Below are 15,928 nucleotides of genomic sequence, written 5' to 3' on the forward strand. Positions count from 1 at the left end.
TCTTTCAATTTAATTTAGAAAGAACGCGACAACAGTCTAGGCGCAAGGGAAGTTTTTTCGAAAAAGGCCACTTTAAAAAAAAAAGTGTAGTCTAAACACACCCTCTATGTTCCTCTTCTGTTAGCAAACAGCTCTGATACCCACTGGGAAAGTGTACATCTCAAGTCCCCTTTGGTGGCTGGCTTACATGGGTGGTAACTTCCAGTTAGTGTGTTGACTTAAGTAGCAGAGATCTAACTGGCCCACGTTGTAAAAATGTTAGTATAAAGTCACTTTTTTTTTTTTCAATTTTCCATCTGTATTTAGTCCATATAAAAAACTAATTTCATCGTATTTATTTAAATAATTAAATATTACCTACAACATTTGAAGAAGACTAAAATACTATTACTGATATAATAGTCATTGTGAAGAGAGTCACCTAATTCAAGATGGCAGAAAACTGATTCCAAATTTCTCCCCTCAGACAACATGGCAACTTCTAAAAATCCAAAACAACTTCTGGAAAAAGGATAGAAATCAGAAATTTCATTAAAGATTTGTCAGTTTGCTTCTCAGAGGTCACAAACTGGGCTCACAAAGGACAGTAGAGAAAACAGTGAAGCAGTGAGGATGCTTGTGCATTTTGTAAGTTTGCTCACGTACACTCAAATTGTACTCTTTTCCCACATCTTTTCTCTTGGAAAATAAACCCCATTCATTGTTTGAGATTCAAACCATAAGTAAATGCATATAAAGATTTTATTTTGTCCATGTTTTAAATACAATAGTTGAAATGTACAGAAAATACCAGACAAGTCATTCCATCAATTCACTGTACGATTTAAACATTAGAATGAAACATTAAGGACTTCTCTAGCCAAAGTGGTGTCTAAGGCCTCATAGTTAATGAATTACGGTATTTTCTTCCTACTGAACTATGTGATGTTCAAAACTACAGACATACATACAAGCAGTAAATGAAGCACAGATGCAAGTTTTCCCTAGATGCTTCATATTCAACATCATATTTTCATTATCTTTAATTTCTCTCCTTTGGTAAGACAAAGTATACTAAATAAGAAATGGACGCAGACCAGAATTCCTTACCACTGATATCCAGGGAATTTTAGATTCTGGACTGGTACTTATCTGACATTTGGATCCTCCTTTATCTTTGATGATTGCTTCAGTGGAAATAAAGTACAAACACTGACAGAGCAAGTATCTATTCAACACTGTTACCATTTTTTACCATACTGGAAATCTTTAAGCTTGCATATATAAAAAAATAAGGTCAATAGCTAGTCTTTGCTTACTTGAGGTATGAAGTAAAAATGCAAAAATGCTCAAGTGGTGTTTTAGGGCATATATACTTTCATTAGTAAGCCAGACATTTGATAGTATCAGTTTCAATTTATTGATGGATCAACTAAACAATATTTGCTCAAACAGGCCTGATTCAGAAAGGTACTTAAGCATGTGCCTAACTTTTACATAGCGAGTTGTCTCAATAAAATCAATGAGACAACACATACTTAAAGATTAGTTATGAACATAGGTAATATTACGGAACTGAGGCCTAGAAGTAGTATTTAAGATAAGCAGTAGTACAATAAAAAATACCACTGTCAGCTACTGATTAATATACATCAATGGCAAATATCAGGCAAAAACTAACTGTACACTCAACTATGGACAACAAATTGAAGTTTTTGACCAACTATATACATTTTTTTGTATAAAAACAAGTTTTACTTTCTTCACAGGGAAATCTCCTAATTATTTAAGATTTCAACCGGAGCCCGTATTAACGTGTAGTCTACTACTAAATCCTTCCTATTAATACATAGCAAGATATTACATTGTTTGTCATTTTAGGAGAACCAAAGATATCAATTTTTAAAGTGAATTAAAGCCACTTTATTTCTAATACAAAAATTGGCTATTATTTCTAATATTATGCAAATTGACTATTTCTAAAGTGAACCTCTCTATTGAGAAGTAATGATGTTTTTATGTATTCACATTCTTCTTTACATTAGTCTACAGTGCAATATTTTCTTGTACCACAGAATATACACCTCCCTGATTTCTTTCAAGTATATAAAGGCCAACACCACAAGAACATATTTAAACATTAGAAAGGTTTCCTAATAAACAAGACATATTTCTAATAAGCTTCAATTAGATAATATGGATTTTAGTTTTCAAAAGTTAGAATGATTATTTATTGCTAATTCATATGAAAAGCATTACATTATAGTGCAAATTAGGTACAGTTCAATGCAAGTAACAAGTCAAGTCTCTTAAAAAACTAATTGTTGGATATTTTTCATAATATTGGGGAAAAGGTGAGAGGACAATCAGTAGAGGTCGCTCTCCCCAAAGGAAGTTTTCAGCTCACTGAGTTTGTTTCTTGCAGAATAGTCAAGGTACATATATATGCTAAGGAGACTGTCACAGTGCATCAGCTCACTTTTTACAACAATTGCCAAAAAAATTAAAAATGAAAAGTGGTCTAGATAATATAGGAACTACACCTTACAGGTATTTCATTTTTTCCTCTACATTGTACATAAATTGCTTCTGGTAAATCTTCAGGAATAAGATCACATACCACAGGTTCAACCAAACGCAAACCCTATTGTCATTAAGATAGTGATTGTGGTTTCATTAATTTCAGCGAAGCTTTTTTCACCAGCTTTTGCTGCTGTCTTGCTGCTTGAGCTTCATTAACAGCATGGCAAATTCTCTGTAAAGCAATACAAAAAAGTAAGAGGCAATGTTTATGTAGCTATCTCCACCAAAAAAACAGCTGCAACTTACTAATTTTGGCTATTTTTCAAACACATGTAAGTTTTTTTTTTTAAGTTCTGCAACCAACATAACAGTGATTGATTCAAATGGCACTCACTCAAAGCAATCCGTACCAACATAAAGGCCTTTACACTGGGCCAAATCTTTTAACTTGTCTTCATAAAGTTAGGTACATAGGCCCTATTCATTGAGATGCTTAAGAATGTGCCTCAACTTCAACAAGGGAATAGCCCCACTGAGGTCACAGACATAGGTCCCTGTAAGGCAGGAGGGAACAAAATACAACCCACGGGCCAGATCTGGCCCATCAAATATTTTCCTCTGACCTGCCATGACCGTCTAGCCTGGGGCCAAAGGAAAACATCCAGTACCCAGTGGGACATTCAGGCAGTCTCCCTGGCTGCTGTGACCCCCAGTTACACTGCTGCTCGGAAGCACCACAGCTGAAGGCTGCTGGAAAGTGCGTCTCCGCAAGCCCCTTGGGGGAGGAGGGGTATGCATGACCACAGCACCATCCTCATAACTCCGACTGGCTGTGCCTTTCACCCCAAGGGCTGTGCAGAGAAGCTTGCTAGCAGTACCCAGCAGGTTTGGGCACATGCAGGTGGCCTGCCTGAGGACCTTGCTACACCACTGATCAGGAGCCACCTACTCTGGTAAGAGAGTCTCCCAGCCACAGCTTGCACCCCAGGTCACAACCCTTTCTGGCACCCAAACTCCCTCCCAGACCCTGTCCCCCAATCCCTGCCTGGAGCTCCCCTCTGCACCCAAAACTCTGTCTCAGACCCCCCCCCCCCGAATATAATATAAAAGTGCAGCCTGTGACCACTTACTAAAATTCTTGGAGTGCTCCCCCATCCTGGTAAAAGTTATTACCCACCCCTGGTGTCCCCACACGAGGAAATAAAGGGCCATATACTGTACCTAATTAGGGAGCCACACAGGTGGGGTGGGAAGATTAAGTTTGGGGTGTCTTTCCCCATCTGGCCTGCATGCTGCAGCCAGGGAGAGGTGCTACTCACCCCAGTAGCAGTCTCTCCGCAGCCCTAGCTGTGCTGCAGTGACAGGGAGAGAGGTGGAGACCGACCCTCAGTCACTCCTGGCTGTGCTGTGGGGGCTGGGAGCACCCATAATTCCTGCCAACACTCGCTCCTGTGCTGCTGAAAGTGGCTGGCAGATGAGCTCAGTTAGTAGCTCATGGTTTCTAGATCACTCAACGGTACTTTGTTAGCCTGAGCAGCACTGCCAGTCATTCAGGCTCCTGTTGCTGCAGCTGGGGACAGGTGTGAGGGGAGCAGAATCAAATCCAATTCCTGCAGTGCAGAATGTAGCTGAGAGTGGCTGGGCTCGCTACGACTTCCTTATGTCAGCAAGAAATAGAGCTGAACCTGAGCATCACCCACACAACACTTGCTGAGGAATGAGCTGACTTGGAAGGAACTGGGAGCAGGAGCCTAGTTAGAGGCCAGTTGTAGCTTCTTTCCTGTGCCTGGGGTGTGGGGCTTACTTTGGATTTAAGTGCATATTTCTATCTGGGGATGCTCCAGTCCCTGTCTCCTTGTGCTGTAATGAGGCTGTGCACTCAGTTCTAGGCACCAGAGGGCACTTGCACCAGAGCGACAGAAATGATCCAGGTGTGTCAATGACTGGAAAAGCTAAATGCATACCACTTGACTGAACGGTGCCTAGGAAAAAGCATGTGTCAGTCCAGGTTACACCGTACTTTGGGGGGCTTACCGGTGGCCACAACCGTCCCAGGATGATCTGGGGGATTACCAGTGAGGGACAGCAACAAGGGTTGTGCCACCCCGCACTCACCATGGCAGCGGGAACTGGAGCAACCTGGCAGCCAGCTCCGCTCATGGAGAAATGGAGTGCAGCAGGCTGGGAGAGGGTGGCAAGCAGGAGTGGAGCTGGATGCTGGGCCGCTCCAGCTCCTATTGCCGTGAGTGTAGGAGGGAAGCCAACACCTACTGCTTCTGTGCGCTTGAGCCCCTAGTAATTCCCTGGGTCGTGTTGCACGGGGTGGGGTGGGGCAGGGCAGACGTGGAGCCTGTGGCAGGGAGGATTGCTTTGGGTACATGCCCCCCCAGGGATGGCCCTATTGCTGAATATGTCAAAGCACTCGGGAAGAGTCAATCCGAGTAACTTAAGAATGGGAGGGACACATTTATGCAAATCAGGGAAAGCTCTGAGTATGTGAAAGAGTGAGTGAAAGATTACTAAGGTGGCTGGGTGGAAAGTCCAACTCAGTCTCTCCCAGGCCTAGCTGGGCTGTAGGGGCTAGAAAAGACTTCTGTTGGAGAATAACAAACTGTGGTTTATTTTTTAGAAAGAATCCCATTAAGTCATCTTGTCTCTTCCCCAAAATTGCCATTAAAAAAAAAAAATCACAAAGCTTTTTTATAAACAGAAAGTGACAGAGTATACCTGGTATACTCTGGTATTTCAGAATTGTGTAACTGGCATACATGTTAATTAATCTATTTCCTACAATGAATGCTACCTTCACCAGATGCTTAAAAAGTTGGATTTAGGCTTTATTTGGGAACACATTTTCTAACCTTTCATATCCCAGGCCCAGGGGTTGCAGCGGCCAGGAGAGATGCCTCTCAATGGAAATCACTTCAATTTCAGACAAGCGATTTTCATTAAGTTTTAAAGTTTCTTTCGGGAGAGGTACTGGAAACCCTTAAGGCGAGATCTTTATCATCTGTTATAGTTCTGGCTAAGAGGCATGGCAGGATAAGCCTCTCCCAACAGTCACGGCAAGAGCCGTGTATCCTAGCCCCCAGAGCCGCTGTGACCTGGCAGCCAGAGGTCCCGGGTCGTGTCCCAGCGTTTGGGAACCGCTGACTCAAGGGACTTGTAAAAACTTATTGAGCCTACTCTTAAGTTTTTGAGTTGGTGACGTACACAGTGTGAAGTCAAAAGAACTTTGGCTGTTTTTACATCACTTTTTTTCTTTGTGATTTTGTTCACTCTCTGTGTTGCTTTATTACTTATTTTTACTGTTCTGTGTGTGAAGTATTAATTTAAGAGTTGGCATCCCAAGCAACTGTATAAGACTCAGTAAATGCATTTTACTCTCTTTTTCAGGATCTGAAAATATTTTATTAATATTTGTGATGATAGCATGAATATTTCTAGTTGACTCAGATTTGTTTTGCATTTTAAACCTGAGCTGTGTGCGCAGATAGTTTTGTGGACTGCTAATGTCCGTAGCATGCTTGTATTTTGGCAGATGCTCCATTTTTTTTTGAGCATCTTTCCTTGAAGATTTAGTGGTCTATGGTAGAAGTAAGTAATTAAATTGGACTTCTGGTGCATATTCTTTCAAGTAATGGCTATATCTTTGTTTTATTTATATAGCTGTTTTCAGTATGCCCTATTTTGATGTGTTTTACTGGCTTGAATTATTACAATGATAAAATAGATGTACTCCAAGGACATTGTTAATTTTCTTTTTATTTTATTTCATATGAAATAAACATCTTAAGCAACGTACCTTGTTAATTATCCCTTGTTTTAATATTCTCTCCTTCCATACCTCTGGATTTTTAAAAAATATTAAAAATTATATCTATATATTTGTTTGTAGTGGTGGCACATATCTACAGTACCTCGATAGTGATGCTTCACATAACAATATTCAATATGGACATGAATGGGAAAAATTAGAGGGAACATTAGTAATTGAGAATATTCATATTCTTAAAATACATACATGACCCCTCAATAAGACTATTCACATGTAAAATGTCTATTTATGTCAGTACTCTGAAGATCTGAATGTCAAGTCAGCTTAGATGTATAGCTAGATTTAGTCACCCACGTTGAAAAGTTTTGGCCAATAAATAAATAAAACAAAACACCAATATGCCAGAGGAAAGTATCATATTTAACGAAAAAATAGACCAAAGAGTTTTTAAGCTAAGAGGATTCACTAATCATCATTATTGTGAACTCAAACTGACAATGCTTTTCTTTTTAGAAACTGTACTCATTTAAACTTAAAAAACAATAAATGGTCTGGTAACACTTTATAGACTAACAAAACATATAGATGGTATCATGAACTTTTGTGGCCACAGCCCACTTCTTCAGATGTCTGCAGTTTTGAGTTTAGGATGTGCAGACCCAAAAGAAATAGGGGAGAAGGGAGGGAGGAAAAAAGGAGTGGGGGCAGGAAACATGGAACAGAGGGTATGAAAAAAATCAAAGGGAAAAGCAAGTAGGCAGAACAGGCAATCTGTGAGCACCTGAAGAAGCAGATAAGGATCAAAGGATAGCTATAGATAGTTAGGGTATTAATGCAAGAATCTACACAGACAACGAGCTGTTTGCACCTTCATTGAATGTTAGGTTGATAATGTCCCAGCCATCCCTCATCTCCATTGAGGCCATCAGCATGAGAATTGAACTCGTGGATGAATAGTAATTCCAGCACCTCTCTGTGTATTTGACTAGTAGAATTGGTTTGTGACAAGATGGCCACCTGGAGATCTTTTAAAGAGTGATTAGGTAGATTGAAGTGCTCTCCAACAGGTTTCTCTATGTTCCCTCTGCCTATATTTGATTTGTGTCCATTGATCCTCTCTCGTAGGGACTGTCCAGTTTGTCCAATATATATAGCAGTGGGGCATTGCTGGCATACATCTAGTAATTTGATCAATGCCATCACATTTTTCATACCTTTTGTTAATCTATAAAGTGCTACCAGACCATTATTTGTTTAAGTTTATCCTGTACAGACTAACTTGGCTACCCCATGAAGCTTCTGTACTCATTTAGTAGATATATAGGTTGAATCTCTGTAATTCAGGACTCTGGTCCAGCAACATGCATGGTCCAACACTCACTGGGAAAAACTGGAGTAGCAGGACAAGAGATATTGCTAGATCAGAGAGCCAGTCTGGTAGCTGGGAATAGAATCTTGGAGTCGAGGGAGTCAGAGCCCAGTGGCTGAGGGGCAGATGTTGGAGCCTGACGGCCAGGGCTGGGACCTTTCTTGCTCTGGCAAAGTCCCTGGGGTTCAGCACTGGTCAGGTTTCAAGAGTGCTAAACCAGGGATGTCCAACCTGTAGTATGACAGTCAAACTAGCCTGTGTATGTTACCTCCCTTTCTATACCTCTCAGCACCTCAATGCAAACTTTGATTGTGAACTAATACCAACTACAAAGCACTGCATTCAGCCGTATGGAGTGGAAAGCCATCAACTACACAAAGAAACTCGCACAGATCCAAACAGACAATCTTCCTTTCCAAGTGCAAATAGATGGTCTAACAGTGGAAAAACCCACCACCATCTACATATCCCACAGACTACAGCCAGAGATTATGCCACACTCTCGGCCAGTCATCTGAAGAAGTGGGCTGTGCGCACGAAAGGTCATGATACCATCTACATGTTTTGTAAGTCTTTAAAGTGCTACCAGACTATTTGTTGTTTAAGTTTATCTTATACAGACTAACTTGGCTACCCCTCTGAAGCTTACAAAGATTTAGGGTCCCCAAAATTTGAAGACAACCTAAAACCTGTAATTAGGCAAGTGAATTTTTTTCAGCCTGTAAAATAGGATGGAGAGGACAGCAAAAAACTTCCATTGTTTATCAGTATGGGCTCGAGCTGCAGGCTCTATGGACCAGTATAGGGAATAGGCTAACACTGTAACCTATTGAACACACAATATTTTAAGTAATAGAATATCGGTGCAGTATCCAGCAGTAATGCAAAGAAGCTGCAGACCCAAGACTGTAAAATATTAGTTTACACAGTTAGCATAAGGAAAATCAGGCCTATAAGCCTTAGCATAATTAAGTTGACAAGCAGTTACAATGAGTCACAAAATATATTATTTTGATTGTTTTACATAAGGATGTCAACATGTAGTCGACTAAACAATTAACCGAAAAGTCCTAGCTTATCGGTTAATCTTGTCGACCACATGCATTCTGCCCCTTGCTGCATCTGTAGGCATGAAGAGCCATGAGGAGGTGGGTTAAAGCAGGCTCCTCATGAGCACCCGATCCGCCTGACCCTCCAACTCCCACACTACTGCCTCTAATATAGAGGCAGCGGCGCAGAGGGTGAGAGGAAGCAGGCTGGAGCCAATATGTGTGGGAAGCCAGCTTTCAAGCAGGCTCCCCACACGTCAGCTCCGCAGACCCAGCTGCACCCCTCTTTGCTGCCTCCTACCAAGGCAGCGAGAGGCGGGGGGGGGGGGGGGGGGAACAGAAAGGAGCCTGTGCTAGGAGGAGCCAGCTTAAAAGCTGGGAGGAGCTCCCTGTGGACAGAGGGTGCTCCGGCATCCAGCAGCCCACGGCAAGAGCCCCTGTCTACAAGGAGCTCAAGGAGTATCAGAGGCAGCAGTGCATGGAGGCAGGCAGGCAGCCAGTCTGTGTGGGGAGCCCATCATGGAACGGCTCCCACCTGATAGAGGCAGCAGCACAGGGTGGCAGGGGGCTCCCTGGGAGTGGGGCTGGGAGCACACTGGCTGCTGGCCCCAACCCTAGGGCTATCAAATAGTCGTACAACTGCTAAGATTTTACATGATTACATGACTATTCAACTACACAGTATCTAACATCCCTATTTAACAATAAACAGTTCTTCTTAAGTCTTGCATAAGACGCTGACATGTTCCTAACCTAAAAAGTGGTATCAACATATTTGTTGTGGTTACATCAGTAGATGTGCAACCATAAGATTGCCGTAGTAACCAACGTACCTATATGCTAATGAGATTTAGTATATGAATTATGTCACTTATAGGATAAGGATACTCCAAATTTTATTAAGGTGAGGAAGTTACAGGCAAAAGAGGTAGAATACATTTCTGAATATTCAAAGCAGTCGTGTAATGTTTTTGAATATTCAAAACAGTCCTGTGATTGGCTTAGATGGTGTTGAGCGTAAAAGATCTCAAACACGGGACCTTCTTGGCATGCTACAGGCAGGATAAGACCCTCATGGTCTCTTCCCACCTCTACAATTGTGTGAAAATATATATGAAGCAGCAAGTCAAATTAATTTTGTGCTACTGTCAGTTTTTTGTTTAGATAGAAATGTTTGTGTTTCCTAGTGTTAATAAAATTATTGAAAATTTCAAAAGCTTTTTCCTATTTGAAAGTGTTGCACTTGTGCATGACAGGCTGGGGTGAAAGTATTTTTCCCTATATGTGGGGAGCACACTAGCGAAGGGAAGCCATGTGACCTCCCCACACAGCTCTGCCCCACACTCTCACTCTTGCTTTCTCTCCCCCATCCCATGTTATCTGGGCAAAAGAGGGTTGGTGTGGCATGGCAACTGGAGGAGAGGCTGGCAGTTCTGCTGCTTTCTCGCTCTGCCCCTGCCAGCAGGGAAAGGACCAGAAGCCCCAGTCCTACCCGTGCCCCTCCACAAAGCTACCTCTCCCCTGGTTCCATCTGTGCAGCAGCAGCCCTGCTGGAGGACAAGGCTAGGAATTCTGCTCCTTTCCCTATCAGGAGGAACAGTGAGGAAAGGAACAGAACACACTAGCAGCTCCTCCAGCTGCCATACCACTCCCAGCTCCCCTTGCCCCAGCCGCTACTGCTGCATGGAGAGAGTGGGAGGAGAGGCAGCTTTGTGGGGGGCTGGTGCAGTGTTCCAGACTTTGCTGGCCACTTACTTGCTGGTACAGCATACCAGGCTATATTGGCTTGTTTTCACCTCTGAGGGCAGGGTTCCTAACCAAACACTATTTCTAATACTACTATATCTGATTCTGGGACTAACATGGACCTAACTTCAATAAATCAATATAGCCAATTAAGAGGAGACAGCAATCCTAAGCAGAAGAGTCAGTAGGCATGTGCATTGACCTGGAGAATGAGTGAATGCTTAAATCTGCCATTATCGTCTGAGTTCTTGAAGCATCCAAAACAGAAAGGTAAATTACTTAACACTTGTATTTTGTTGTATTATCACAGCTAGATACAAGGACTTAAGCAAACTTGTGTTTAAAGTCTGAGAGGAACCTCTGGGCCTAGAGAGGTTCTTGCATGCACACTTTCATTGAGAAAGACAGAACTGACACAGCTGGAGCCACTGTCTGCTTCGAACCATTCCCGCTACCTTACAGAAGTTACAAAAGGCACTTTTGAGGTCTCCTCAGGCACTGCCTTATCTTTCACAAGATTCCCAATGTTCAACAGACTATCACCTAAGGAGATGTTTCCAAAGACTTTCTCTTGGTCTCTATTAGGATTGATATCGTACACAAAGGTGTATATCTTAAAAAGGTACATGTATCTGGATGCAATATAGTATTAAAATATCTTTGTACCAAATAACCAGTAGTCAGGACAGGTCTGCTTTAATTCTTTTAAGCAAGCCCTCTCCTTTGGCTGACTTATAGTGGGGTTTGATTTAGCTAGAATGGCACAAGAAGTTTTTTAAAAAAAGAGCAAGTTACCCTTGCAGTAGTTTCATCCTTCAATTGAATTTTCTTCACACATTCATGAGCTGCATGGTCCTTTTTCTGGAACATTAGCAGCCCCTGATCCTGTTACAAAGAAGAATAAAAATAAATCTAAAAGATTTGGGTTGTGAATTGTTTCCTTGCTATTGGGTGCTTTAATGTCATGTTTTAAGTTATATCTACTTTTTCTTTCTGTATAGATCCAGGCCATATTTTGAATAAATGATTTTACCTCACAATCAACTTAATTTATCAAATAGTTATATTTTGAGCTCCACTCAGAAATGACAACAAAGTGCTAAACTATAAAAAGATGCAATTCAAGTACAATGTTGTCATAATAAAAGTTCTTGACAATTGTGCTTTTTATGTAGTTAGGGAATTTTAAGGCATATAACAAAATGCAAAAAAAATAATCAATATTCCACACGCAACTTACATTGGCTAAATTATCATAGTTTTTGATGTAGCTAGTACCCTGAAAATGTAGACATTTTGAAGCTGGCTGACATAACAGTAACAATACCAGAACAAATGGTAATATAATCAATCTGATAAGAATTCTCCTTTTAATCTAGGATTCCTACTTTCCTGTAAATTCTTGAGTTTTCCAAAGAAATGGATGCATAATCTTCATTGGAAGTTGATATAACAACATAGGTCTTACGACAAAATACTGAAAACAGCAGTGCTATACTCAAATTTTCAGTATACCATCTCAGTAAAAATTCCAGCTTTGGGGCAATGTTTTAAAAACATAGGTTTGACCCTTATTAAAACACTAGCCAATTAGTCCGTCATAAGACAGGATTTTCAGGTCTCTCCTCCACGTCCGTCTTCTCTCCTGAGCCTCCGGTCTCTCGCGCTCTCTCTCTCTCTCCTCCTCCTACTGCCTCCCGCCCCTCGTTCTCAGCTTTCCTCTGCCTCCTGCCTCTCACTCAGGGGACCACGGAGCCCAAACAGCTGTTTGGGCTCCGCACTCCGCGTGCTGCATGGGGAGTGTGGAGCCCAAACAGTCGCTTGTGCCACTTGCTCCCACGTGGAGGCCTGGCTGAGCGGCACAGAAGTCAGTTGACCGCCATAGCCGGAGGTGAAGGGGGGGCGGGGCAGTGACATTCACAGCAAGGGGGCGGGGCCTGGAGCCACTTTCACACTGCACATCACCCCCCAGCCCTCCTTCCCCTCCCACTGTGGCACTCAGCTGACTTCTGCACCGCTCATCCGGGCCGCCGCGGGGGAGCAAGCGGTGCAAGAGGCCATTTGGGCCCCGCACTCCCCAGGCAACACGGGCCACTCAGAGGGAACAGCCAGCATTTCAGGCAACAGAGCCCCCCAGAGGGAACAGCCAGCATTTCGGCATTACAGACACTCAGACGCTGGGCCATTATATATGAGATACTTTTTCTGTACCAAACATTTTAAGATTAAAAAGTTTCAGTAATTTTCCACTGTGCATGTCTGTTAAAGGCAGAGAGTCTGGAGAGGTTTCATGGGGTTACAAATGTTTGCCCAGGGAATAATTTTGTCTGTAATACCTTTATTAAGGAAGATGTAAGTGGGTGGGAAAAGACTCAATTTGACTTTTCAGCTTGTTAGGAAAACACACACACATTGAAATCACTGACACAGAATTTCACTGTGCTATTTTTATAGTTTTTAATCTAAGTAACTTCTCAAATTAGATCTGCATTCTAAAGGCATAAACATTTTTTACCTTAACAGTGATTTTTAGCATATTTGTTTCAACAGAAGGAGGATGTGTAAAATCTTCAAATAAATAATCCCAGTCTGTTACGTGGCCTAGGATGTCCACTTCTTTTACACACATCAGCCTCCTATACAAAAGACAAAAGCATTTTGAAATACTTAACCTCCTCTTTGGACGACAACTTTGTTTCCTTATAAAGTTAATTTTGCCTTGTCCTTACATTTATGATATTCCAGTGATATGCACCTCATGGTTCTTGAGCTGTTATTTAAAGGGTTGTGATGTTGTGACTATCTTCAGAAAACTTAACAACAGATTATGTTTTAGCTAAATCTGCATAAACAAACATGTTTGGAGGACAAAGCCAAACAGCTATTAAAACCACTTTTTCATCAGGGTTGAAAATGTAGGGCTTATCTTCATTATAACAACTAGCGCAAGTTACTCCACTAAAGAGCAAATACACTTGAGCTACATAGAGCTATTTGATGATTTATACTAATTTAACCTGTATCTGCAACCCTGCTTCATTATTAGCTGGAGCATCAGCAGCACTCACACTTCAACCCATATCGCCAACTGGCCAGCTAGCTTGAGTTTGAACTTAACTAATTTACATTGAATTTAAACATTTAATTCTAAAATTGGGCGCGGGTGGGGATGGGGAAATCAACAGGATTCAGCTTAGGACCTAAATTTGAGTTATATCTCTTGCTAATGTTGCAGTGAAAACAAGTCTGAATTTCTCCCATCATTAAGACTTCAATAGTAATTTAACAGACATTGCATTGTGAATTTCAAGGTTGACTCGCTGTCAAAGTTAACTAAGAGGGATATTCATGTGGGCCTTAGGTGGGTGTATTGGGTGAACCTATAATTTACTCTGTTTCTTAGGTGGGTTACACCACATTTCATGTGATCTTTGATTTTATTTAAGCACTTCAAAAACCTTCAAATGCCTCAACTGTTTGTGTCAAAGACCATGAGGCAGTGACAGACTAAGTGATATTCTCCTTATTCCTAAGTAGCAATAGTGTCTTAATTGGCACACACATGTTGGCAGGGTTGTTGGATCATGTAGGATAAAGTAGATGTATACAGCGAGTAACAAGGTAGAAGCACCTTCTGTATTTTCACAATTAGAGTTAGATTGTTATAAAAAATTAGGAATTCTAGTTTCACTATAACCTAATTTACTTACTGAGTATAGGACTTATAACTCAGTGGCAAAATTCATTTGGGAAAACAAACCCAGGGTGCTGAAGTCTGTTCATCTAAATACATGAAAGAGATTAATTGCTCCTCGTGGTTGTTTATTTGTAGTCATTGTTACGGACAGTTGCATGGAAAATGTCACAGACCACAGTGATGTTGATTAAGATGTATTACCAAGCAGGTTCATAAATAGAACTTGAGATTTAGTTCCCTTTTAATTATTATAGGAACAAAATAAAGGAAGATGTAGAATATCTGGAAACAGAGGACAGGAAAATTTACAAAAGATTGACATAAGTTTTGTAGGCCAAACTATACTTGATTTTTATTTATCACACTAAGAAAGAGGTAAAGGTCTGAAAATAATAAATGCTCCCAAAAGTAGCTTTGGAACAAACATTAAGTTATGCTGATAATACCTATTGGTAACAACAAGGTTTGTCTTCTTGCCTCCTGGAAGTAAACAGTGATATCGATAATTTTCTTCTTCCAGCTTTCTGATATGAGAATTCTGAAAAAGGAAAACAAAGATGTTAACTGGTCATGTTTAGTCTTCAGAATAGATGACTGAGGCAGGACCTTATCTTCAAATTAGTAAAGCTCTGTTATAAAGAGATCAATTCTTTTTTGTGTGCACTAAACATAGGATGAGAAATAATGGGCTCAATCTACAGCAAAGGAGATTTAGGTTAGATATTGCGCGCACGCACATGCTCACACACACCCCACCCTTTCCAACTATAAAAAGTGTTTAATCACTAGAACAATTTTCTAAAGTAGACTCTAGAATCCCCATTATTGGAGTTTATTAAGAACAATCTAGACAAGCATTCCTACTGATCCTTTCAATTATTCTTTTTCTGCCACTGATGCCACTAGCTCTCTCCTTCTGCCAAGCCTAAAACTGGACACTTGAACAAAAAAACACACATAAAAAAAAAGAGTGAGATGCAGATGATATGTTTAATGAATATGCCTAGTTTTAAACACACGACTCAAAGCATGATCCAGAGAGAAAGATGTTCTGCAAAGGAAATTATCAGGTTGTAGATACTCAGCACCTCTCAGGATCAGGCCTTGTAATACAAAAAATGTTAGCAAGTGAAATGTTAGACAAAAGTTTTTTATGGAATTTATAGGTGGAGAAAGAAGCTTAAGGAAAATGCATATTAAACCCCCCACATCAGTTACCATTTATATCTATGAAACATAATGAATTAAAGAGTGAAGTTTAACAATTGTTTTATTCACATCTAGTTTTATGGACTTAAATGTGTAAAACCAAGTTCTTAGAATTAGCAGCATTTTTATCTGCTGTTTAACTGAAACATGACAATTCAAGAATATAAATATGAGGGCTATGTGCAGACTGGTTTATAGTAATGTACATTTCAAATTAGTAGTATTTGAGAGATTCAGTCATTAATATTCAACCTCTATTTTTCTGATACATCACAGAAAAAATTCATCTACTGAAATGTCAGGTACATTACAAACACCAAAAAAAAAGTGTTTTGGTTCCCCTTCGTTCATTTACACACACAGAACACACTAACACTGATGAAATAAGACTGTTGAGGAATCATGCCAACAAAAGTAGGGTCTAGAGAAAACAAAGAGACCAAATGACAGTAAGATATGAAGGTAAAACTGTGAAACAAATAATACAATTTCAAGAAATAAAATCATAACGAACACACAATGTTAACTCCACAATTATATGCAGACAAACTTTTACACATTAGGGAACTTACTTCTTG

At 40.6% G+C, this 15,928-nt stretch overlaps 1 protein-coding gene across 6 annotated transcripts in view; it reads right to left on the reverse strand.

Moving 5' to 3' along the window:
* Positions 1-723: 723 nt before the first annotated feature.
* The window catches only part of VPS13C (vacuolar protein sorting 13 homolog C), a 224,892-nt gene continuing 209,687 nt past the window's right edge, over positions 724-15,928 (reverse strand). For 3 of the 6 annotated variants that reach the window (XM_075897678.2, XM_089781897.1, XM_075897677.2), the window contains 4 exons: positions 14,588-14,679; positions 12,960-13,080; positions 11,240-11,329; positions 724-2,734 (listed from right to left, as the gene is read on the reverse strand). In XM_075897678.2, the coding sequence (XP_075753793.2) occupies positions 2,633-2,734; positions 11,240-11,329; positions 12,960-13,080; positions 14,588-14,679 (405 nt within the window). In that variant the 3' untranslated portion in view covers positions 724-2,632. Of the gene's footprint in view, positions 2,735-11,239; positions 11,333-12,959; positions 13,081-14,587; positions 14,680-15,928 lie in introns of all 6 variants that reach the window. The other 3 variants (XM_089781895.1, XM_089781896.1, XM_089781894.1) reach the window with 1 other exon arrangement.

Source organism: Pelodiscus sinensis, chromosome 14 (genome assembly GCF_052426305.1).
Source record: "Pelodiscus sinensis isolate ZL-2025 chromosome 14, ASM5242630v1, whole genome shotgun sequence".
In the NCBI taxonomy this organism is placed as follows: domain Eukaryota; kingdom Metazoa; phylum Chordata; order Testudines; family Trionychidae; genus Pelodiscus; species Pelodiscus sinensis.